The 20,128-nt window shown below is 53.3% G+C and overlaps 1 protein-coding gene across 20 annotated transcripts in view; it reads right to left on the minus strand.

The window, feature by feature from the left end:
- STRA6 (signaling receptor and transporter of retinol STRA6) overlaps positions 1–12,674 on the minus strand; it is a 34,595-nt gene extending 21,921 nt beyond the window's left edge. For 3 of the 20 annotated variants that reach the window (XM_054531271.2, XM_054531256.2, XM_054531254.2), the window contains exons 1-2: positions 1,011–1,292; positions 749–876 (exon numbers count right to left, since the gene is read on the minus strand). In XM_054531271.2, the coding sequence (XP_054387246.2) occupies positions 749–876; positions 1,011–1,112 (230 nt within the window). In that variant the 5' untranslated portion in view covers positions 1,113–1,292. 20 annotated transcript variants of the gene reach the window in all.
- Between the last annotated feature and the right edge of the window lie 7,454 nt (positions 12,675–20,128).

The raw sequence follows: 20,128 nt of genomic DNA on the forward strand, positions 1-20,128 counted from the left end.
TACACAGGCAAGGCATCCTGGCAGGAGGTGGGGGACACAGAAGGGGCCCAGCTCCTCCACCAGGGTGCCCAGACTAAACCCCGGTAGAATGGACCCAGGCAAAGCAGCTGTGGCTGGGTTCTCAGTCCACCCTGGGGTAGGCTGCCTTCCTGCTCCCACCCTCACCTGGGCTGGCCTGAGCACTCCTGCTAAAGGGAATAGGCTCTCCTCATCTTCTGAGACCATCCAAAGACAACAAGGGTGCTTGTTTCCTCTGTGACTTCTCACCAGTCTTTCTCCCTTTGGTTCTCTGCCTTCCCCGAATCCCCTAGCCTGCCCAGAGAACCTGACACTTAGAAACACCACACCCAAATGTTCACGCAGAGACCAATAACCCCTTGAAGGGAGGTCTGCTTGCCTCAACTGCTCTCAGCAGCTTCCCCATCCTGGCTATGGGCCAGAATCACCCAGGGAGCCATCCCTGCAGATCTGAATCATCTGTATTTTTAACACATCACACAGGTGCTTTTTAGGTGACCAGCCTCAGGCATCTTAACAGCAGGGTGAGGGGTGTTCTTCTCATGTAACAGAGGCAGAGACTGAATGAACCCCAGAGAGGCTGTGACTTGCCCAAGGTCACACAGCAAATGAGTGGCAGAGCCAGACCTAGCGGCCCCTGCCCAGGAGCTGCTCCCTGGCTAATTGCAACCTCTGCCATCACCCCATTCTGATGGCCGACAGAGTGAGGTGGGAGGGGTTCCACACTTACCCCTCTGGCTGGAGCTCCTCGCCCCCCTGCGGCTCATCGATGTACCAGCTGCCATAGGAGTAGTCCTCTGTGGGCCCGGGGGAGGTCTGGTTCCCTGCTGGCTGGGACGACATTCTCTGGCCCTTCTCCTTTGACCCCAGACGAGAGAAAAAAAAAGCCACTACAGATGTGAAAAGAGGCTTAGAAGAGAAAAAAAAGAAAGAAAGACGGAAAACCCAAACAAAGAAACATTTCTCTTTAATACTGAAGGTTACTTTCTTACTTTTAGCTCTCTGGGAAAAGCCCGTCTGGGACTGAGGGCCTGAGCAAGCTGGCACGGGAGGAGGATAGGGCCTCTCGCGTCCCCTCCTCCCTTCCCGCCCATCGCACCGGTCCTGCAGAGATAGCTGTCGCCTTGGGGCCCCGGGGCTCCCACTGGCGCATCTGTCTGACCAACCACCAGCAGGCGTTTGTTCAAAGGACCATTTTCAAAGAAGGCTTGTCCAGTCTGAGCTGCCTAAAGAGACGCCCCTTCCTTCCCCTTTCCCAAGCCCACCTAGACAGACCCACAGACACACCAGAAGGGAGGCCCAGGGAGGAAGGAGTTGCAGAGATGAAAGGGCAGGCAGCCCACGGCCAGCTCCGCACTGCCTGCCTGGGCCCTCCCTTGAGCCCCTCCCCCAGCCTCAGCCTGCCCCTTTCTGGCCCCTTTGGGCCTAGGTGATGGAAACACACAATAATCCTTGACAAAGCCCCCCTCCTGGGGGAGGAGGCCCCAGCACCATTGGCGGCCTGAGCCCTGCAAGGGTGTGGCCAGGAGCCACCCCCACCCCCGCACCTGACTTCACACACATACCTGCCTTCAGCGCCTGCCCCAGAGCTCCCACGCCCCTGCCCGCCACATCTGCAGTGCCGCACACAGACAGGAGGCCAGCATTACAGCAGCAACCGAGTGAGACGGACCGCTGGGGCTGGGCTGGGCTGGGGCGGAGGCAGGGAAGGGGAATCTGTCCGTTCCTTCTCCTAGGGTTTCCATGAAGGAGGCAACATGTGTCTCATTGGTAAACCCTTTTTGTTCCTACAAGTTGATTTCACAAGGAGATAACTCACCCCCACAAGGCGGAAATTAGCTCTTTAAACACAAACCAGACCCACGGGTAGGCAAGAGGAGCCCCGCCTGCCTCCTGCTCCTCCTGGAGTGAGGTTGAGGGTGAGCAAGGTAAGGTCTGGGCCAGGGAGGAGGGCTCCTCCCCATTCTCCCTCCCCAGGAGCAGGACCCTGCCCCAGCCTGGAGGTAGGGGCGAGAGGCAGAAGAAGGTAGAAAGCAGTTCTCAGGCCACTGTCCCTGGTGGAGGTTTAGGCCCCTGAAACTGTGAGGGTCTCTGTCCTTCCAATACCCTACAAGGGGCTTCAGCTTTGACCCTATCAGCTAAGACAGTCATTCAACAGCTTTTTTAAAAACACATTATTCACTTAGTCTTTTAACTTAAATTTATTGAACACACACTATGTGCCAGCACTGTTCTGAGCCCTGAGGCAGGAGAGATTACAGTTCAGGGGGGACACGGCCAAATAACTAAATCCCCTCCAAAGTCTGAGGGTTACGAAGGGAAGCACAGGTTGAGCTGGTCTGTACCATGGGAAACCAAATTTAGTCCAAGAGTATTTGGGGATGGGGGGGAGATTCCTGAAGAAAATAACCTTTCCGTGGTGATCTGAAGGGCAGGGGAAAGTCCGCTGAGCAGAGGGTGGCAGGCTCAGGATAGGGATGGGGGTGGGGGGAAGTGTGTTCCCCACAGAGGAAACAGCAAGGGTGAAGTCTCAGAGTAGACGGGGCTTGGAATCCTGGAGGCTCTCATTCAAATTCCCAAGCCTACAGGGCAGGATTAGAGGCTGAGCAGCCTGCTAGCCTGAGTTCCTCCCCCTTCTTCCCAAATGGCCCTTCTCGCAGGAAGAGGGCTCTGTTGCTCTCCACCACTCCACAGAGATATCAGCATCTGCTGACTCAGAGCTGAACCCGAGCTTTATTTGACGTAATGCAGGAGCCCACACTGGCCCTTCTGATCCCAGGGATGCGGGAAACTTGCCTTCCAGGCGCGGGTGTGAGCTCCCGGAGGGCGAGACTCTATCCCTCCCGTCCCTCCTCCTACCTTCCCCTGATGCTCAGCGCCTGGCCCTCGGGTAAGAGGTACTTTAGAAATTGAGCTTGGCAAAGCCATTGCTTGTTCTGGCGGCCAGTATTCATTTGTGGGCCTGTCCTATACAGGCGGCTGCTGTGCCCTGAGGTTCACCAGCTGGGCTTCCCAGAGTCCCGGTGCCCACACCAGAGCCCAGCAAGCCCTTCCCTGCTCAGGGGTCTCAGACTGTTACCTTAGGGAGCAACCAACTCCCATCTGATTTTAAATCCACCTCCAACCATTGGAGTCCAGTTCCAGACAGGGAGCCCCCTCCCTCTACAAGGCAGCGATGTCAGGGGTTAGACATCCTTGCCTATCAGAAACCATGCCCTTTGGCCGGGTGTGGTGGCTTACACTTGTAATCCTAGCACTTTGGGAGGCCGAGGCAGGTGGATCACCTGAGGTCAGGAGTTAGAGACCCAGCCTGGCCAACAAGGCGAAATCCCATCTCTACTAAAAATACAAAAAATTAGCCGGGCGTGGTGGTGCACACCTGTAATCCCAGTTACTAGGGAGGCTGAGGCAGGAGAATCGCTTGAACCCGGGGGGCAGAGGTTGCAGTGAGCCGAGATCGTGCCACTGCATTCCAGCCTGGACAAAAGAGGCAAACTCCGTCTCAAAAAAAAAAAAAAAAGAAGAAGAAAGAAAAGAAACCATCCTCTTCCTTGGAGGAAGCCTAACTCTGCCTTCCCCAGGCTGGTTTGGCAGCAAGCAAGATGAGTCAAGCGCTGCACCAAATGGAACCTGATGTATGGTAGGGCTTAGGGGAGACAACACCAGAGGGGAAGTGAAGTGGGGGAAGAGAAGAGAGACAGACGGGAGTTGGCTGTTTAAGACAAGGTGGTCAGGGAAGGCCTCACTGAGAAGGTGGTATGTCGCTGATACCTGAGGGGAGAGAGGGAGGTACCAGTTGGGCACTGTGTTCATCTGTTTCGCATTGCTCTAAAGGAAAACCTGACTGTGGGTAACTTACAAGGAAAGGGGGTTTATGTGGCTCACAGTTCTGCAGGCTGTGCAGGAAGCAGCACGGCACCAGCATCGGCTTCTGGGGAGGGCCTCAGGAAACCCACAATCGTGATGGAAGGTGAAGGGGGGTCAGGCAGGACACTTGGCGAGAGAGGGAGCAAGAGAGATGCCAGGCGCTTACAAATAGCCAGCTCTCACATGAACTGATAGAGCAAGAACTCACTCATTACTGCGGGGAGGGCACCAAGCCATTCAGGAGGGATACCCCGCAATGACCCAAACACCACACACCAAGCCCCACTTCCAACACTGGGGGTCACATTTCAACATGAGATTTGGAGGGGACACACATCCAAACCATATCGGGCACTGAGGAAAGGCAATCAGGTTACCTGAAGGAGCCTCCATCTGCCCAGGGGCTGCAGCCAGGCTGGCAGAAAGGGACCCCAGCCGAGCCCAGGCACAGTCCCTTCCCCACCCCCCACGGAGAGCTCAGTGCCAATAATACCACCTCCCTCCTCATGGGGAGACACAGAGGCCACCAAGGGAGGCCCTAAGCAGAGGAGAGGAAATGGTGAGCTTTGTCCTTTTCCCCTGGTGTGGGCCTAGCAAGCAGAGGGCAGCCTTGTGCCCGGTACTTTGGCCAGGGCATAGCTGGAAGGTCCAGAGGTAAGGGCCAGGTTTCTGCATGGCAGTGGAGAATGCCTGGCTGGGGAGGCCGCCTAGCTGGATTTGAACCCTGGGACTGGCTATGTGGCCTTGAGTGAGTCTTTTCCCCTCTATGGGTCTCACTGTCCTCTCTCAAATCCGGCCTGGAGATTCTCCAGTTGTGAACTCTCCCCGCAAGGCCCCCCTCCCTGCACACCAGTAACCAGTTGTAACAAGAAAGTCACAGAGAGTGGTTGTGACTTCCTAGGTGCCCCCATTGCCTCTCACCTGCCCCCTCCTGGCCCCCAGCTGCCCTGTCCAGTCTGGTGCGGGCAGGGTGGGCAGGCTGGGTTGAAGATCCATGGATAGCAGGTGGCCGCGTGGCTCAAGCTGCAAGGTGAGCCCACTTCTTGAGCCCAAGGTACCTCCTCAGCTTGGGGCTAGAATCGCTTGGAGCTCCCATCTGCAAAACGGGAGGCTTGGCTCTGAGTTGTTAAGAAAGATGTTACCTGGGCAGATGGCAGGAGGCAAGAAGTGTTAGGAAGAGAAGGATGGTAATGATGTGCCCCTGAAGAATTTCTCCAAAGGCCTGGGCAGCAGAGTCAAGGGCCTGCCCTCTGGAGCTGGCTTTAAAGGGGTCACTGATACCCAGGAAGGTCCAGCCCTGCCCTCAGGAGAGCAAAAGTGCTCCAAAGACAGAACTGCCAAAGCCTGAGGAGCGGGGAGGGAAAGGAGGAGATGGCTTGGGCAGTCTTGCAGGCTCCCTGGAGGAGGGGGCCTGGAGCAGGGCCCTGAAGCCATGGAAGATCTGGAATGGTAGCAAGAATGAATTCATACGTGTCTCAGGAGTGCCAAGAAGGGAAGTCTGAGAGACAAGGAGAGAGCAGCGTAGGGGTCAGAGCAGGGCTGCCTCGCTGTGGCCAGCATGAACCCACGTGGGCACTCAGATGAGGCTGATGCCAGTATCCAAGGAGCAACTCAAGCCAGCAGGACTCCCAACTGGGCACAGATTGGTGGGTGGCTAAGCCCTGCTCACTATGGGAAGAGGTCCTAAAAAGCTTCTGGACTCTGAGCCAATGAAGGCCATCTGCCATTTGGGCTTGGCACAGAGCTGCTATGCCCCTCAGGTTGGAGCTGGCCCATGAAGGCCTTGGGACAGGGCTTCCTTCCTCTCATGTTTTTGTTCAAGTTGATTAAACCTGAGGAATTTTTGCATCCAGGAGCAGAGGCCCACGTGCATTTCTGCGGGAGCCTGTGATTATCAAATCCTCAAAGGGCAAAGTGCTAAGCTTAGAAGAAGCTAACAGCAGGCCAAAAGGAATGGGGAAGGCCGGCAGCATCCCCAGAACCTCAGAAACATCCCCTCAAGGACTTCCAGATCTCCCAGAGAACCTCCAGAATCTCAGCAACATTTCTGAGTTTCAGTAATGCCGTAAGAACCCCTGCAACCTCAGTATTGCCCCCAAGAACCCCCAGACCTTCAGTAACACATCAGAACCACTGCAACACCTCAGGACACTCAAACTCTGGCAAATCAACCACAGATTGGAACAAGATGTTCAAAAGCCTGTGAGCATTTGCAGAAAGGCCAGAGACCCCCGTTGCTCTCCACCCTCCCATCTCAGCCCTTGACTCTGAGTCCAGCAGCAAACCCAATAATTTACAACACTCAAACCTCAGGAACACTCCCAACTTCCATAGCACAGAAGAGAACACCCAAGAGAGGCGTTCCAGGAGTGGGGGGATGGCCACTGTGCCCAGCTGTGCAGCCCAGTCCCCTTCAGAGTCCATGAATAAGCAGCCAAGAGAGTCAACCTCATGCGGGCCCATGAGCTTGGGGTGTGCCCTCAGTGGCGCAGCACACTCACACACACATCCAACTGCCCTTCGCACACACACGTGCTTAATTCTGGCACCAGACCAATTCTGACTCCACGCAGTGGGCTGGAAGGCAATGTCATTGGCTGCCGTGCTCACGGCAGGAAGAGTATGGGTGACTCTCCACCTCCTGTCTCTCTACCTCCTACCTCCCCTGCCATGTGGGAGGGTCAGAAGCACCATCTGATGTGCCCTTCCTGTAATTCTCATGCCCCCCTCACCAACAGCATCATCATCACATAAAGGATTTAGACCAGGCTGCTCTGGTATGAGGGTGGACACTGGTGAGGAGGAGGAGGGTAGCCGGCTGTTCCAGGGGAGCAGCATGTTCTTTCCCTCCCAGAGGGCTAGGCTAGTACTGACCTGGAGGAGGGACGGCGGATTTCAGCTCAGAACAAAGGTAGCCTTCTAGAGTAGTGAGGCCCCCATCAAGGGAGGCAATCAAGAAGAGGGTGTTAACATCAAGATGCAACAGAGGGCTTCCTGCCTTCAGAGGACTAGACACAAGGCCATGAAGATTCCCCAGCTATAAGAGCCCCACATTCTCCGTTCCCAGCACGCTCCTCCCTGGGGTGGTCACCATGGTGTGGCCTTGAGATGTAGGCTTTGTGCTGCCCTCCTTCCTCACTGAGGACATTGACTGCTGGGCAGATCCCCTGACTTCTCTCTCCTTGTTCCCTTGCTGACCACAGGACAGGGCTCTCCACCAACCTCTTGCCCACAGGCAGTCAGATGCAACTCAGACAGGACTCTGCGAATGTCTCCTGGCTTTTGGAGCTCCTGCTAGCCCCCCAGTGTCCCCTGAGGGCAGCCCTCCCCAGGTCTCCAAACTTACTCATCAGAATTGCTCCAGCCCATGGCTCTGCTCACTTCCTGCCCCTAGGCTCCGACTCCTGCTCACTTCCCACCGCTCACCCCATGTGCCTTATCGCTGTTCCCCCACCTGTTCCAATCCCACCTGGCCTCCCAGACTTGGCTCCAGCCTACCTCCAACCAAGCGCTCTCCTGACCTCTGCCTTCCTTGTCTCTTTCCTTTCCTTTATTGATCACTCCCGGAAACTTGTCCCTCCAGGCAAGCAGGGTGCTCCCAACACGAGACCTTCTCCTCTGAGCCCAGCACCAGCTGGGCTGGGATCCTAGAGGGGTGGCTGGTTGTGTGGCAGTTGGCCCTAAGCAGTGTCCCCAGCACCTGCTTTAAAAGGTGTTTGATCTGCTCCTCCCGGAAGGCAGCTCCCCCCTTCTCCAGTCTGGCTCTGCCCCTCCTCCTGCCCTCACAGACCTCCCACCCTTGATTCCAGGATCAGAGGAACCCACCCCACCCCCATCTCCAGCTCAGGCGCAGAGCAGGGGCTGGGGCCCCACACAACACACAGGGCGGCTTGTCTCCAGCAGTAGAGCCTCTCCACACCCCCAAACCATTTGCTCGAAACTTGATCTCCTTGGCCCTCAGAGTCACCTCAGTGGAGAAGCCTGCACAGGGCTTTGATGGCTGAGTTTCCCCAGATGTGGCCTTAGAGAAGCTGAGGAACCCCCTACTTACCTCCATTTGTCCCCATCCATCACTCCCAGGGGGCCACTGCCTGATGAATTGCCAGAGGGGAACCACCAGCTCGGCTTTTAATAACCGGATCTGCATCCTGCTGCTGCCCAGCTGGGCTGAGGGCCCTGACCACGGCTAAGGGGAGTCATCACAGGGCTTCAGGGCTGGAATTCCAGGTATGATCTATTCCCGGGGGAAGTGAAAAAGGCCCCCTCGGAGCTTTCTCTTCTATTTCTCACTTCTCACAGACAGGCTGGGGTTCTGGAGTCCTGCTCTTCACCCCAAGTACATGCCTGCAACCTCCAACGCTGCAGGACAGTCGGCTGCATCCCCCCTCACCTGAGCCCAGGCTCTCCCTGCCCCTCCCTCCCTTTCCTAGAGGGGGCGTCCTGCAGGGATGCAGACGAGACTGGGGAAGGAAATGGTGCTCAGAGGGTGCTCCGACTAGGTGCTGTGGCAAGCAGGGCAGGCAGAGAGTAGATAAAGGCCGGGCCAAGAAGCGGGGCCCTAAATTCTCAGGAGAAGGGCCCTGGAGAGGCAATCTGTTCCTTGAAGGAGAAAGGGAGTGCCATCTATAAAAAGGTGGGACCACAGGCTTTTGTATGTGAGATTGGCTTCCAATGATAGTAAAAGAACCTGGAAGAGAGCAGGACAATGCCAGAGCCAGGCCTGCCCAGGGGAGGCAGGGAGAGAGGGAGAGAGAGAGCAGCTCAAGCTGAGACGGAAGCAGCCAGCCAGCTTGGATCTGATCACCATCTTGTCCGTGGAGAAGAGGATTTTTAGTTCCGAAGGGTTAAACCCACATAAAGAGAAAATTAACCTTTGGCATACTTTTAGGAATCCATTCCCAAGGAATGCCTGCGTGCATATATATGGAGACAAAATTCCCAAGGCCGTTTTTAATGGCAAAAATAATTGGCAACAACCCCAATATCCATCCATCAATGCTGATAAGTTGACACACTGAAGTACTATTTTGCTGATAAAAAGAATGAGGTAATTCTCTGTGGACTGACGTGGCAGAACCTCCAAGACATATTGCCAAGTAACAGTAACCAAGAAAGCAAGTTGCTGAACAATACATAAATCGTGATCTCATTTTATGCTTCTTTAACTAGGTAGACATATGTGTATGTATGTGTGTATACATAAAAAGTGAATCTGGCAGACACACAGCAAACTGTTCACAGTGGTCACACTTGGGGGAGGGGTGAATTTTGGAGAATGAAGGAGGATTTTTCACTTGTTTGAAATGCATATTTTAAAACTCATACTGCATGTGTAATTCTTTTTAAATAAGCCTGCTGTGAGTAAGGAGCTGTGAAGGCATCACTGAGCTGTGTGAAATTGATTCCGTCCCCAGCCCAATATTGCACACTTCCCAGTCTCCCTTGAAGCTAGATGTAGCCCTTAGACTAGGTATTGGCCAGTGACTTGGAAAAAGAGTGTTGAGCATAATTCCCAGGTTGTGTTCTTAAAAAGAGAGGTGTTCTCTTTACCCCTTCCTCCTTCTAGCTGGGTGAAAAACAGTTGTGATAGCTGGATCTCAGGCAGCCAAATCTTGGACTATGAGATAGAAGTCATGAGTTAAGTAGAATAAAGCAGTAAGTTAGCGGCAAAGACAGAGCCTTAGCTAAGGCCAGATTATAAGGCTGAAGGAGACTCCTGCTGTACCCCAGACTCCAACACATCCAAAAGAAACTTAAGCCCAGAGAGGCCACATGATGTGCCAGGGTCAGTGACTGACCTAGGGGAAGTTTTGCCAGAGATTCCCCACCACCACTACTAACACACACACACACACACACACACACACACACACACACACACACACACACACACACACACACACACACACACACACACACACACACCCCTACACCTCACTGCTTTTCCCCCCAAGAACATTCCTTCCTAGAGCTTGGACTCCATTTCATTCTATGGCTGGGAGACTCCTTCTGGGATTGAGGGAAGGCCCCAAGTGCTGATTAAGCCGAATGGCAGGATTGGGACATACCTCTCAATACTCTGATAACACAGCAGAACCCCTGCCCACTGCTGGGTCTGTCTGTCAATATCTGCTCCTGGCTTTTTTTTTTTTTTGAGATGGAGTTTGGCTCTTGTTGCCCAGGCTGGAGTGCAGTGGCGCTATCTCGGCCCACTGCAACCTCCACCTCCTGGATTCAAGCAATTCTCCTGCTTCGGCCTCCCGAGTAGCTCGGATTACAGGCATGCACCACCATGCCCGGCTGAATTTTTTTGTATTTTTAGTAGAGACGGGGTTTCTCCATGTTGGTCAGGCTGGTCTCGAACTCCTAACCTCAGGTGATCTGCCCACCTCGGCCTCCCAAAGTGCTGGGATTACAGGCGTGAGCCACAGTGCTCGGCCCCTTTCTCTCTTTCTATCTGGTTGTCCTCCTGTCTGCCTTTCCGCCCCTGTCCATCATCAGTCTCTCTGCCTGTCCCTGGTATGCCACTCTCTGTTTCACCCTCTCTGTGTCTGACTCAGTCTCCCTCCTTTCCTTCTGTCTCTGTCTACTTTCCTTCTGTTTCTTCTCCTCCTTCCTTCTCTGTCTAACTCTGTGTTTCTCTCTATCACTCTCTCTGTTGTTTCCTTTTTGTTTCTCTCTCCTGCTCTTTGTTTTGCTCCCCACTCCCCAGTCTGGCTGTGAAGTTTGTGTCTCTCCTCCTGAAGGTTTTAGGCAGTACCTTTTCTAAGCTAGCCCAGGCCATGCCTAAATCTCTGATCTTGGGCCTTGTCTTGTGCTGACTCGGTGCTGCCCCTGCCATCTCCTGCCCTCTTTCCCGCCTTACCTGCTCTGTCTGTCCCCAGTGCTGCAGGATGAGTGGCACTGGTCTCGGGATCCGCAGAGTCTACAGGGCCCTGGGCTTGGACACTGTCTCAGGGGTTTGCGCCTTCAGAGCCTGGTGGAGCAGACAAGCAACTGGGCACATGAAGGCAAAGGTCAGTGCTGCTGAGCAGTAAGGCTACCCTCTCCCTCCCGCCAGACCAGGAACTTTAGCCCCTCCAAGGCAAGTCTGGCAGAGGGGGGCTGTCAGGGCAAGCCCAGGGATCACTGATGCTGCCCTAGCTCCCCTCCTCCAGCTCCTGCTCAGCTGGAGGTCAGAGCAAAAGGGCTTGAGGGATGGCCCAAGACTCTCCTGACAGTGCTTGGTGCTGGAGCCCGGAGCAGGAGGCCAGGAGAGGAAAGGTGTGCCATCCGATGGCACTGGCGTGGCAGACAGGATCACAGTTACTACTCATGGCAGAAAGCTTCAAAGTAGCCAGGCCCCTCGGTGGAAGGAAGAGACGAGGCTTCTAATTTTGTCTTTACTACTTACTAGCTGAGTGACCACAAATGCAGTCTGTTGGAACTCAGAAAATAACACCCCAAAATGAAAGCCTCAGAAGCAAAAGTGACCTTCTAGCCTTCTCCTGCCCTCCTGTGTCTCAGGCCCGTTGTCCCCCAAGGATGGACGTAGAAAAGAGAATCCCTCCTCCTCAAGGCGGGTCATAGAAATCAAAACCCCTTTTCCCCAAAGCTAGCCATAAAGCCTACAAACTCTAACTTTCCCCAATTTCTGTGTAAAAGCTGGCCACAAATAAATTCTCAGGCCTAGGTGGGGCATGGTGGCTCACAACTATAATCTCAGCACTTTGGGAGGCCGAGTGGGGTGTATCATTTGAGGTCAGGAGTTCAAGACCAGCATGGCTGACATGAAGAAACCCCGTCTCTATTAAAAATACAAAAATTAGCCAGGCGGTAGTGGTGCGCACCTGTAATCCCAGCTACTTGGGAGGCTGAGGCAGGAGAATCGCTTCAACCTGGAAGACGGAGGTTACAGTGAGCCGAGAACGCTCCACTGCACACCAATATGGGCGAGAGAGTGAGACCCTGTCTCTAAAAAAAAAAAAAAAAGTCTCAGGCCTACCTTGTTTGATTGTAGGTCAGACCTCCATTCCAGAAAGTCCTGCCCCATACCCACATCCAGAAGGAAGAAATGCATGCTTGGAGGGGCCAGGAAGAAATCCAGACAGACAGGCCTTGCTGGGTGTTCCCACTCAGTCTATTCACATTCGATCATTGCCCTTTTTGTCCAATCATATCGCTACACAGCTGTCCATATGTCCTTGAAACTCAGCATAAAAATGGACAATTTTCCCTGTATCTCTGGGTCCTCGTTCTGAAGGTTCCTGTGTACATGTTAATAAAGGTGTACACCTTTCCTCCTATTCACCTGCCTCTTGTTGGTGATTTCTAGCCAACCTTCAGAGGGCGGTGGGGAAGCTTTCCCCTGGCCCCTGCAGGCCCCTCCATGCTCGGGGTTCCAGTTTTCCCATTTGTGCGACGGAGGGAGACTGGCTGCCATCCTTCCCTTTGCTGGTCTGAGCCTGTGATCCTGTCACCCTGTGGGCCTCTGGCACTGTGGACTTGAGGGGAAGGGAGTGGGAGGTGGGCCTGGGGTGACGTTCCCCTGCAGGGGAAGGGAGGCTGCTGCAGGGGGCTGGGTGCTGAAGGCCCAGGGTGGAGCAGTGATGATCGCATGATCGCAGTGGCTCAGGAGTCAGGAGACCTGAGGTCTATCCCTTCACTACCCACCTGCTCTCTCTGCACCTCGGATTCTGTGCCTGTGGAAGGAGATGAGTCCCAGCCCCAGGTCCTTGGCTCCAGAGAACTCACGGGCTCCCTGCTTGCCAGGATTCAGCTCTGCCTAGAGGAAGGAAGTAAAGTGGGGGTGGGGAGGGAGTTGGAGGTGGATCGTTGAAGATAGGGGTCTCAGAGCCCTCAGGGGCCATGGGGGTGTGTCAGTGGGGGAGGTTGAAAGGAGCCATTGTGGGAAGCAGGAAGGGGGCCCTCTAGGGTGAGCTAATTATAGGCCCTGGCTCTTCCAAACAAAGCCAGCGGCCTCTGAGTGGCCATTCTTTGGGGGAAGAAAGAAGACTGGAGGGCCCCATTAAGGTCTTTCACGCTGGGACCTTGGAAGGTGGCTTGGAAGTTCGCCTTCCAAGGCTGCTCCCTTCCTGCCTCCCTTCCCTCACCCCAGCCTACATCCCCTACCCCTTCTTGACCCACTCTGGGGAACCAGGCCCTGCCCCCCAGAGACAGTCTCACGTGGAGTTTAAACTTTTTGAAAACCGTGGGAGGCTGAATCAGGGAGGCAGCCAGGAGTAGAGAGAACCCTGGGAAGGAAGGAGGGATCTGGTGCTGCCCTGCGGCCCTGGGCTCAGTTGCTTCATCTGTAAAATGGGCGTGCCATCCGGCCCTGACTTGCTGAAATTCACTGACGTTTCCAGATTTCTACATAGAACTGAGGCCAGACCAAGAGATGCCTGAGCATCAGGGTTTCTGCCTCCTGTCCTGCTTCCCACCCTCCAACACTGCTACCCTCCCCCCTCACCACCTGCTTGCCCACTGAGGCACCAGGTTGCGTCTCCGAGTCTAAATTTGACTCAAAAGCCCAAATGGTCTTTGTTTGTCACAGATGGAATCCAAATGAAATAGCCAAAAGAACTCTTATTCCTTTCTGCATAAGTAGAAGCTGGGTTAGATTTCTTCATCACTTCATTCATTCATGCATTCATTCATTTATTCATCCATAATGCTTTAACCATTTCCCAGGCACCTATCCCTCGCCCAGCCTGGGCACACAAACATGATTCCTGAAACAACATTCAGGGCAATGAATGATGACTTGTATGGGCAAGTCATCATTTGAGACAGGAGAGGAAAATGCAAAATGGGATGGAGGAGGGAGTCACTAACCCGGGTCACAGGGGAGGAGGCTTTTAGCCAGTCTGCAGGATGAGTAGGGCTGCTGTCGGGTGGAACTGGGCAGTTTGGGTAGTGGAAATCACACCAGCAAGGGTAGGGAGGTGAGAAAGGGCAGACCTGGCCTGGAACAAAAGGGAACCTTCCCCAGGACATTATGTTAAGTGAAATAAGCCACTTGTGAAAAGACAAATACTGTAAGATTCCAATTCTATGAAGCACTGAGTATTCAAATTCACAGAGACAGAAAGTAGAATGGTGGTTGCCAGGAGCTGGGGGGAGGTGGAAGAAGTAGTTGTTGTTTAATGGGTGTAGAGTTTCAGTTTTGCAAGATGAAAAGAGTTCTGGAGATTGGTTGCACAACAATGTAAATTTATTTAACACCACTGAGCTGCACATTTCAAAGTGGTTAGGATGGTACATTTTATGTTATGTGTATTTGACTACAATTTTTTGTAAAAAGTAACCGTACACATACACCAAAAAAAAGTAAGCCTTCCCGAGAGATAGTGGGTGAGGGGAGGCAAGAAATAGGAGTGGGTGTGGACATTAGGTGGTGGAGGATCCTAAAACCTTGCTAAGGCCAACAGAGCCACCTCAGATTTTGTAGAAAGTTGGAGGGAGGTTAGCTGGGCATGGTGGCGCTTGCCTGTAATCCCAGCTACTCAAGAAGGCTGAGGCAGGAGAATCGCTTGAACCTTGGGGGCAGTTTGCAGTGAGCTGAGATCTCGCCACTGCACTCCAGCCTGGGCAACAAGAGCAAAACTCGGTCTCAAGAAAAAAAAAAAAAAAAAAAGGAAAAAAAGTTGGAGGGAGGGAAAGAAGGGAGAACGAGGGGTATGAGGGAAGTATTGAAGGGACTCAGGATAAACCAGCGTGATTCTGAGCGTGGGCCCTGCTTGCAGGGGATGGGGCCAGGATACGTGCACAAAGGTTGGCCCTGGGGCAGAAGCAACTGGACTCCTATCTTGTAACATTTCTGCGGGTCACTTCAAATATGCAAGGGAAGAGAGCTGCTATTACTGAGTCACTAAGCTTCAAGACCTCAGACCTGGCAGAGGCACACCACCGCCTCCAGACCCACACTGGCTGGCCGTGCCCAGCCGCTGAGGCAAAGGTTTCCAGGTAGTCTCTGCCACCTACCCTCTCCCCAAAATGGCCATACTGTGGTCTTTCCCGACATGAATTATAGAATTTCAGACTATCAGAGCTGAGAGATGACTTATCTGCCCCACTACCCCAATCATACAGATGGGCACACTGACACCCAAACAGAAGGGATCTCCTGAATTTCACTTACAAGTCAGGCGACTAGAACTCTTTGCCTCAGCTTCTCCCTGGGGGATCTGAAGAAACTGAATTTTAATCATTGCAGAGGAAGCCTGCTATATACATTGGGACCCGTAGCTGGGCTGGCCAATACCACTTTTTTTTTTTTTTTTGCAATGGAGTTTCGCTCTTGTTGCCCAGGCTGGAGTGCAATGGTGCAGTCTTGGCTCACTACAACCTCTGCCTCCCGGGTTCAAGTGATTCTCCTGCCTCAGCCTCCCAAGTAGCTGGGATTACAGGCATGTGCCACCACGCCCGGCTAACTTTTTGTACTTACTAGAGACAGGGTTTCACCATGTTGGTCAGGCTGGTCTCGAACTCCTGACCTCAGGTGATCCATCCACCTCGGCCTCCCAAAGTGCTGGGATTACGGATGTGAGCCACCACGCCTGGCCAATACCACTTTTAGACTTGGTATCTTTTACTTTATGAAAGTGATGCATTTCAGTCAGTGAAACTTCAAGTGAGCTTTTTTTTGAATGAAATCAATGCCGTCTATAAATGTTCTCTTTAGACTCAGAACTGTACTACAGTTTTAGGGTACAGAATTCCCTAGTTCCCTAATATAATACATTTAAATCTTTGAGCCAGCCCCAGGACATGTTTAGTAGGGGTAAGTGTAGATAGAATTCTGAGGTTCAGATCTCGACACCTACTCACTAGCCATGTGATCTTGTATGAATTTCCTGACATTCTCTCAGCCTTGGCTTCTTCATTTGTAAAAGGGGGAATAATTATATCTACTCACAGAGCCGTGTAGAGTGCCTGGTATCCAGTGGCTGCTCAACAAAGAATTGAGGCTGATGATGATGATATTGAGTAACGGTGATGGGCGTAATGATGATGGTGATGTGGGTAATGATGGTGATGTTGGTGATGCTGCTGCTGCTGGCGGTGGTGGTGGTGATTCTGATGATGGTGGTTATAGTGATGGTGGTGATGACAGTAGTGGTGGTGGTGATGGTGGTGATGATGGTGGTGATGACTGTGCTGGTGGTGGTGGTGACAGTAGTGGTGGTGGTGATCGTGATGGTGGTGGTGGTGATAATGGTGATGACAGTGGTGGTGGTGGTGATGATGGTGATGGTGGTGGTGGCTGTGGTGATGGTGGTGATAGAGGTGGTGGTGATGGTGGTGATGGAGGTGGTGGTGATGATGGTGATGGTGGTGGTGATGGTGGTGGTGGTGATGGTGGTGATGGTGGTGATGGTGGTGATGGAGGTGGTGGTGATGATGGTGAATGTGGTGGTGGTGGTGACTGTGGTGGTGGTGGTGATAGAGGTGGTGGTGGTGATGGTGATGGTGGTGGTGACTGTGGTGGTGATGGTGATGGTGGTGGTGACTGTGGTGGTGATGGTGATGGTGGTGGTGACTGTGGTGGTGATGGTGATGGTGGTGGTGACTGTGGTGATGATGGTGATGGTGGTGGTGACTGTGGTGATGATGGTGATGGTGGTGGTGACTGTGGTGGTGGTGGTGATGGTGATGGTGGTGATGATGGTGATGGTGGTGGTGGTGATGGTGATGATGGTGGTGATGGTGGTGATGGAGGTGGTGGTGATGATGGTGAATGTGGTGGTGGTGGTGACTGTGGTGGTGGTGGTGATAGAGGTGGTGGTGGTGATGGTGATGGTGGTGGTGACTGTGGTGGTGATGGTGATGGTGGTGGTGACTGTGGTGGTGATGGTGATGGTGGTGGTGACTGTGGTGATGATGGTGATGGTGGTGGTGACTGTGGTGATGATGGTGATGGTGGTGGTGACTGTGGTGGTGGTGGTGATGGTGATGGTGGTGATGATGGTGATGGTGGTGGTGGTGATGGTGATGATGGTGGTGATGGTGGTGATGGAGGTGGTGGTGATGATGGTGAATGTGGTGGTGGTGGTGACTGTGGTGGTGGTGGTGATAGAGGTGGTGGTGGTGATGGTGATGGTGGTGGTGACTGTGGTGGTGATGGTGATGGTGGTGGTGACTGTGGTGGTGATGGTGATGGTGGTGGTGACTGTGGTGGTGATGGTGATGGTGGTGGTGACTGTGGTGGTGATGGTGATGGTGGTGGTGACTGTGGTGATGATGGTGATGGTGGTGGTGACTGTGGTGATGATGGTGATGGTGGTGGTGACTGTGGTGGTGGTGGTGATGGTGATGGTGGTGATGATGGTGATGGTGGTGGTGGTGATGGTGATGATGGTGGTGATGGTGGTGATGGAGGTGGTGGTGATGATGGTGAATGTGGTGGTGGTGGTGACTGTGGTGGTGGTGGTGATAGAGGTGGTGGTGATGATGGTGATGGTGGTGGTGATGGTGGTGGTGATGATGGTGATGGTGGTGATGGAGGTGATGGAGGTGGTGGTGATGATGGTGAATGTGGTGGTGGTGACTGTGGTGGTGGTGACTATGGTGGTGATGGTGATGATGGTGGTGATGGTGGTGGTGACTATGGTGGTGATGGTGATGATGGTGGTGATGATGGTGAATGTGGTGGTGGTGACTGTGGTGGTGATGGTGATGATGGTGGTGATGGTGGTGGTGACTATGGTGGTGATGGTGATGATGGTGGTGATGATGGTGAATGTGGTGGTGGTGACTGTGGTGGTGATGGTGATGATGGTGGTGATGGTGGTGGTGACTATGGTGGTGATGGTGATGATGGTGGTGATGATGGTGAATGTGGTGGTGGTGACTGTGGTGGTGATGGTGGTGATGATGGTGATGGTGGTGGTGGTGATGGTGATGATGGTGGTGATGGTGGTGATGGAGGTGGTGGTGATGATGGTGAATGTGGTGGTGGTGGTGACTGTGGTGGTGGTGGTGATAGAGGTGGTGGTGATGATGGTGATGGTAGTGGTGACTGTGGTGGTGGTGACAGTAGTGATGATGGTGATGGTGGTGGTGACTGTGGTGGTGGTGACAGTAGTGATGGTGGTGATGGTGGTGATGGTGGTGATGGTGGTGGTGACTATGGTGGTGGTGACAGTAGTGATGGTGGTGATGGTGGTGATGGTGGTGATGGTGGTGGTGACTATGGTGGTGGTGACAGTAGTGATGGTGGTGATGGTGGTGATGGTGGTGATGGTGGTGGTGACTATGGTGGTGGTGACAGTAGTGATGATGGTGATGGTGGTGGTGGTGATGGTAGAGATAGTTCTTACTGAGGGAAGTCCTGAATCTCCCATCTCCCTTTGGGTAACACCAAGACCCAGAGTCAGGGAGAATGGATTCCAGCTTGATAACTCTTTGGTGTAAGAGGCTCTGGGCTGTCTGCAAAGTGAAGCTGTGCCTCACATTGTGAGTCTTGATTAAGAAGGTAAACTAGGCTGGGTGAGTGGCTCACGCCTGTAATCCTAACGCTTTGGGAGGCCAAGGCAGGTGGATCACTTGAGGTCAGGAGTTCGAGACCAGCCTGCCCAACATGGTGAAACCCTGCCTCCACTAAACATACAAAAATTAGCTGGGCATGGTGGCGCATGCCTGTAGTCCCAGCTACTTGGGAGGCTGATGCAGGAGAATGGCTTGAACCTGGGAGGCAGAGGTTGCGGTGAGCCAAGATCCTGCCACTGCACTCCAGCCTGGGTGACAAAGTAAGACTCCATCTCAAAAAAAAAAAAAGAAGGTAAACTAAGGGCTTGCTCCCTGAGAATAGACACTGTCTCCCTTCCGTTGAGACTCCCCCACACCCCAAGTCAAGAACTCTTGAGAAAGAATAGGCATATGAACAGGCTCTCCCAGAATGGGAAGTTCTGGATACCGCATATCCATGAGCTCCCCACACCAGAATCTTCATCCTTGACCCTGCTCTAATTTTTTCCATAGAATTTAACATCTTCTAGCATACATTATAATTTACTTATTTTCTATATTTAGTGTTTATTTTTGTCTGTCTCTACCCACCTCCCCCACTAGAAGATAAGCTTCAGAGGGCTGGAGTTATTGTTTGGTTCACTGCTGGATTCCAAATGCCTAAAATAGTGTCTGGCACACAGTAGGTGTTCAAGAAATATTTGTTGAAGGAACAAATGCTAAAAGGAAGGGATCGATGGAACAAAACTTCCCTGGGTCAGACCCAGCTTCCTGCCTTGTTACCTGGTTTCTCCTCAAACAAACAGAGGTGGGTGGGGAGTGTCCCTGAGCACCCAGCCTGCAGGCTTTCAGACTGGGTCCAGGCTGGGCTGTGGGTGAGAGGGTGCAGTGCTCAGCCTGGCAGTTGGTCTCTCAGTGGCCATGGCATTCAGGGGGCCTGAACCCTGGGTCTCTGCATCCCTGCTGAGCCAGAGGCTGAAGGCCGAGGAGAAGACGCTGGATCTGGAATTCGAAGTTTTGAGCGTGGGGTTTAATGAGGCGGGTAGATACGCCCTGAGACTGTCAGCAGAGAACCCCCTGCAGGTGGGCTCTGGGGCTGGGGTGCAGTTGCAAGTGAATGATGGGGACCCCTTCCCTGCCTGCTCTGCTGTCACTGATGTCATTGAGCAGCAGGAGCCTGGCCAGAGCCTCACCCTCACCAGGAGCAAGTTTATCTTTACTTTGCCCAAAGGTATGAAGTAGGGGTCGGGTTTGGGGGAGAGAAAGACCCTAGAACTCCTGCCTGAGTCCCTCTCTGGGACCCCGGAGAGCCTCAGGAGAACTGGGAGGGCGGGGTCAGAGCTCCAGACTGCATCCCAAAACTCTGCCGGTGTGACCTTGGGCAAATTCTGGACCTTTGTGACCCGTGCCTCCTTCAGTGTGGCATGGGGACACTGGTGCCTGTCACGCAAGGTCAGGTGAGAAGGAAATAGAAGGGGAGATGAGAGATGGCTTTGTAAATGTAAAAGTGCTGAGCACACAGCGGGTTTGGGGGCCAGTCCTGAGCAGTCGATATTACACCAAGTAATATTATACTCAGCCCTGTGTGCCTGTCCCTGAGCCCCACTAGATTGTTGGTATGTTGGGGTGGACAGAAATGAGGGGACCTGGGCCCTGCCTTCTGGAACTTCCAGAGCAGGTGGAGAGGAAGGAACTCCAAGCAGAGAAAAGTAAAGTGAGCTGGAATGAGAAGGAAATCCATGCCTGGACTGAGGCCACCCTGGCAGGCTTCCTGGAGAAGGAGGGATGTGAG

Source organism: Pongo abelii, chromosome 16, assembly GCF_028885655.2.
Source record: "Pongo abelii isolate AG06213 chromosome 16, NHGRI_mPonAbe1-v2.0_pri, whole genome shotgun sequence".
In the NCBI taxonomy this organism is placed as follows: domain Eukaryota; kingdom Metazoa; phylum Chordata; class Mammalia; order Primates; family Hominidae; genus Pongo; species Pongo abelii.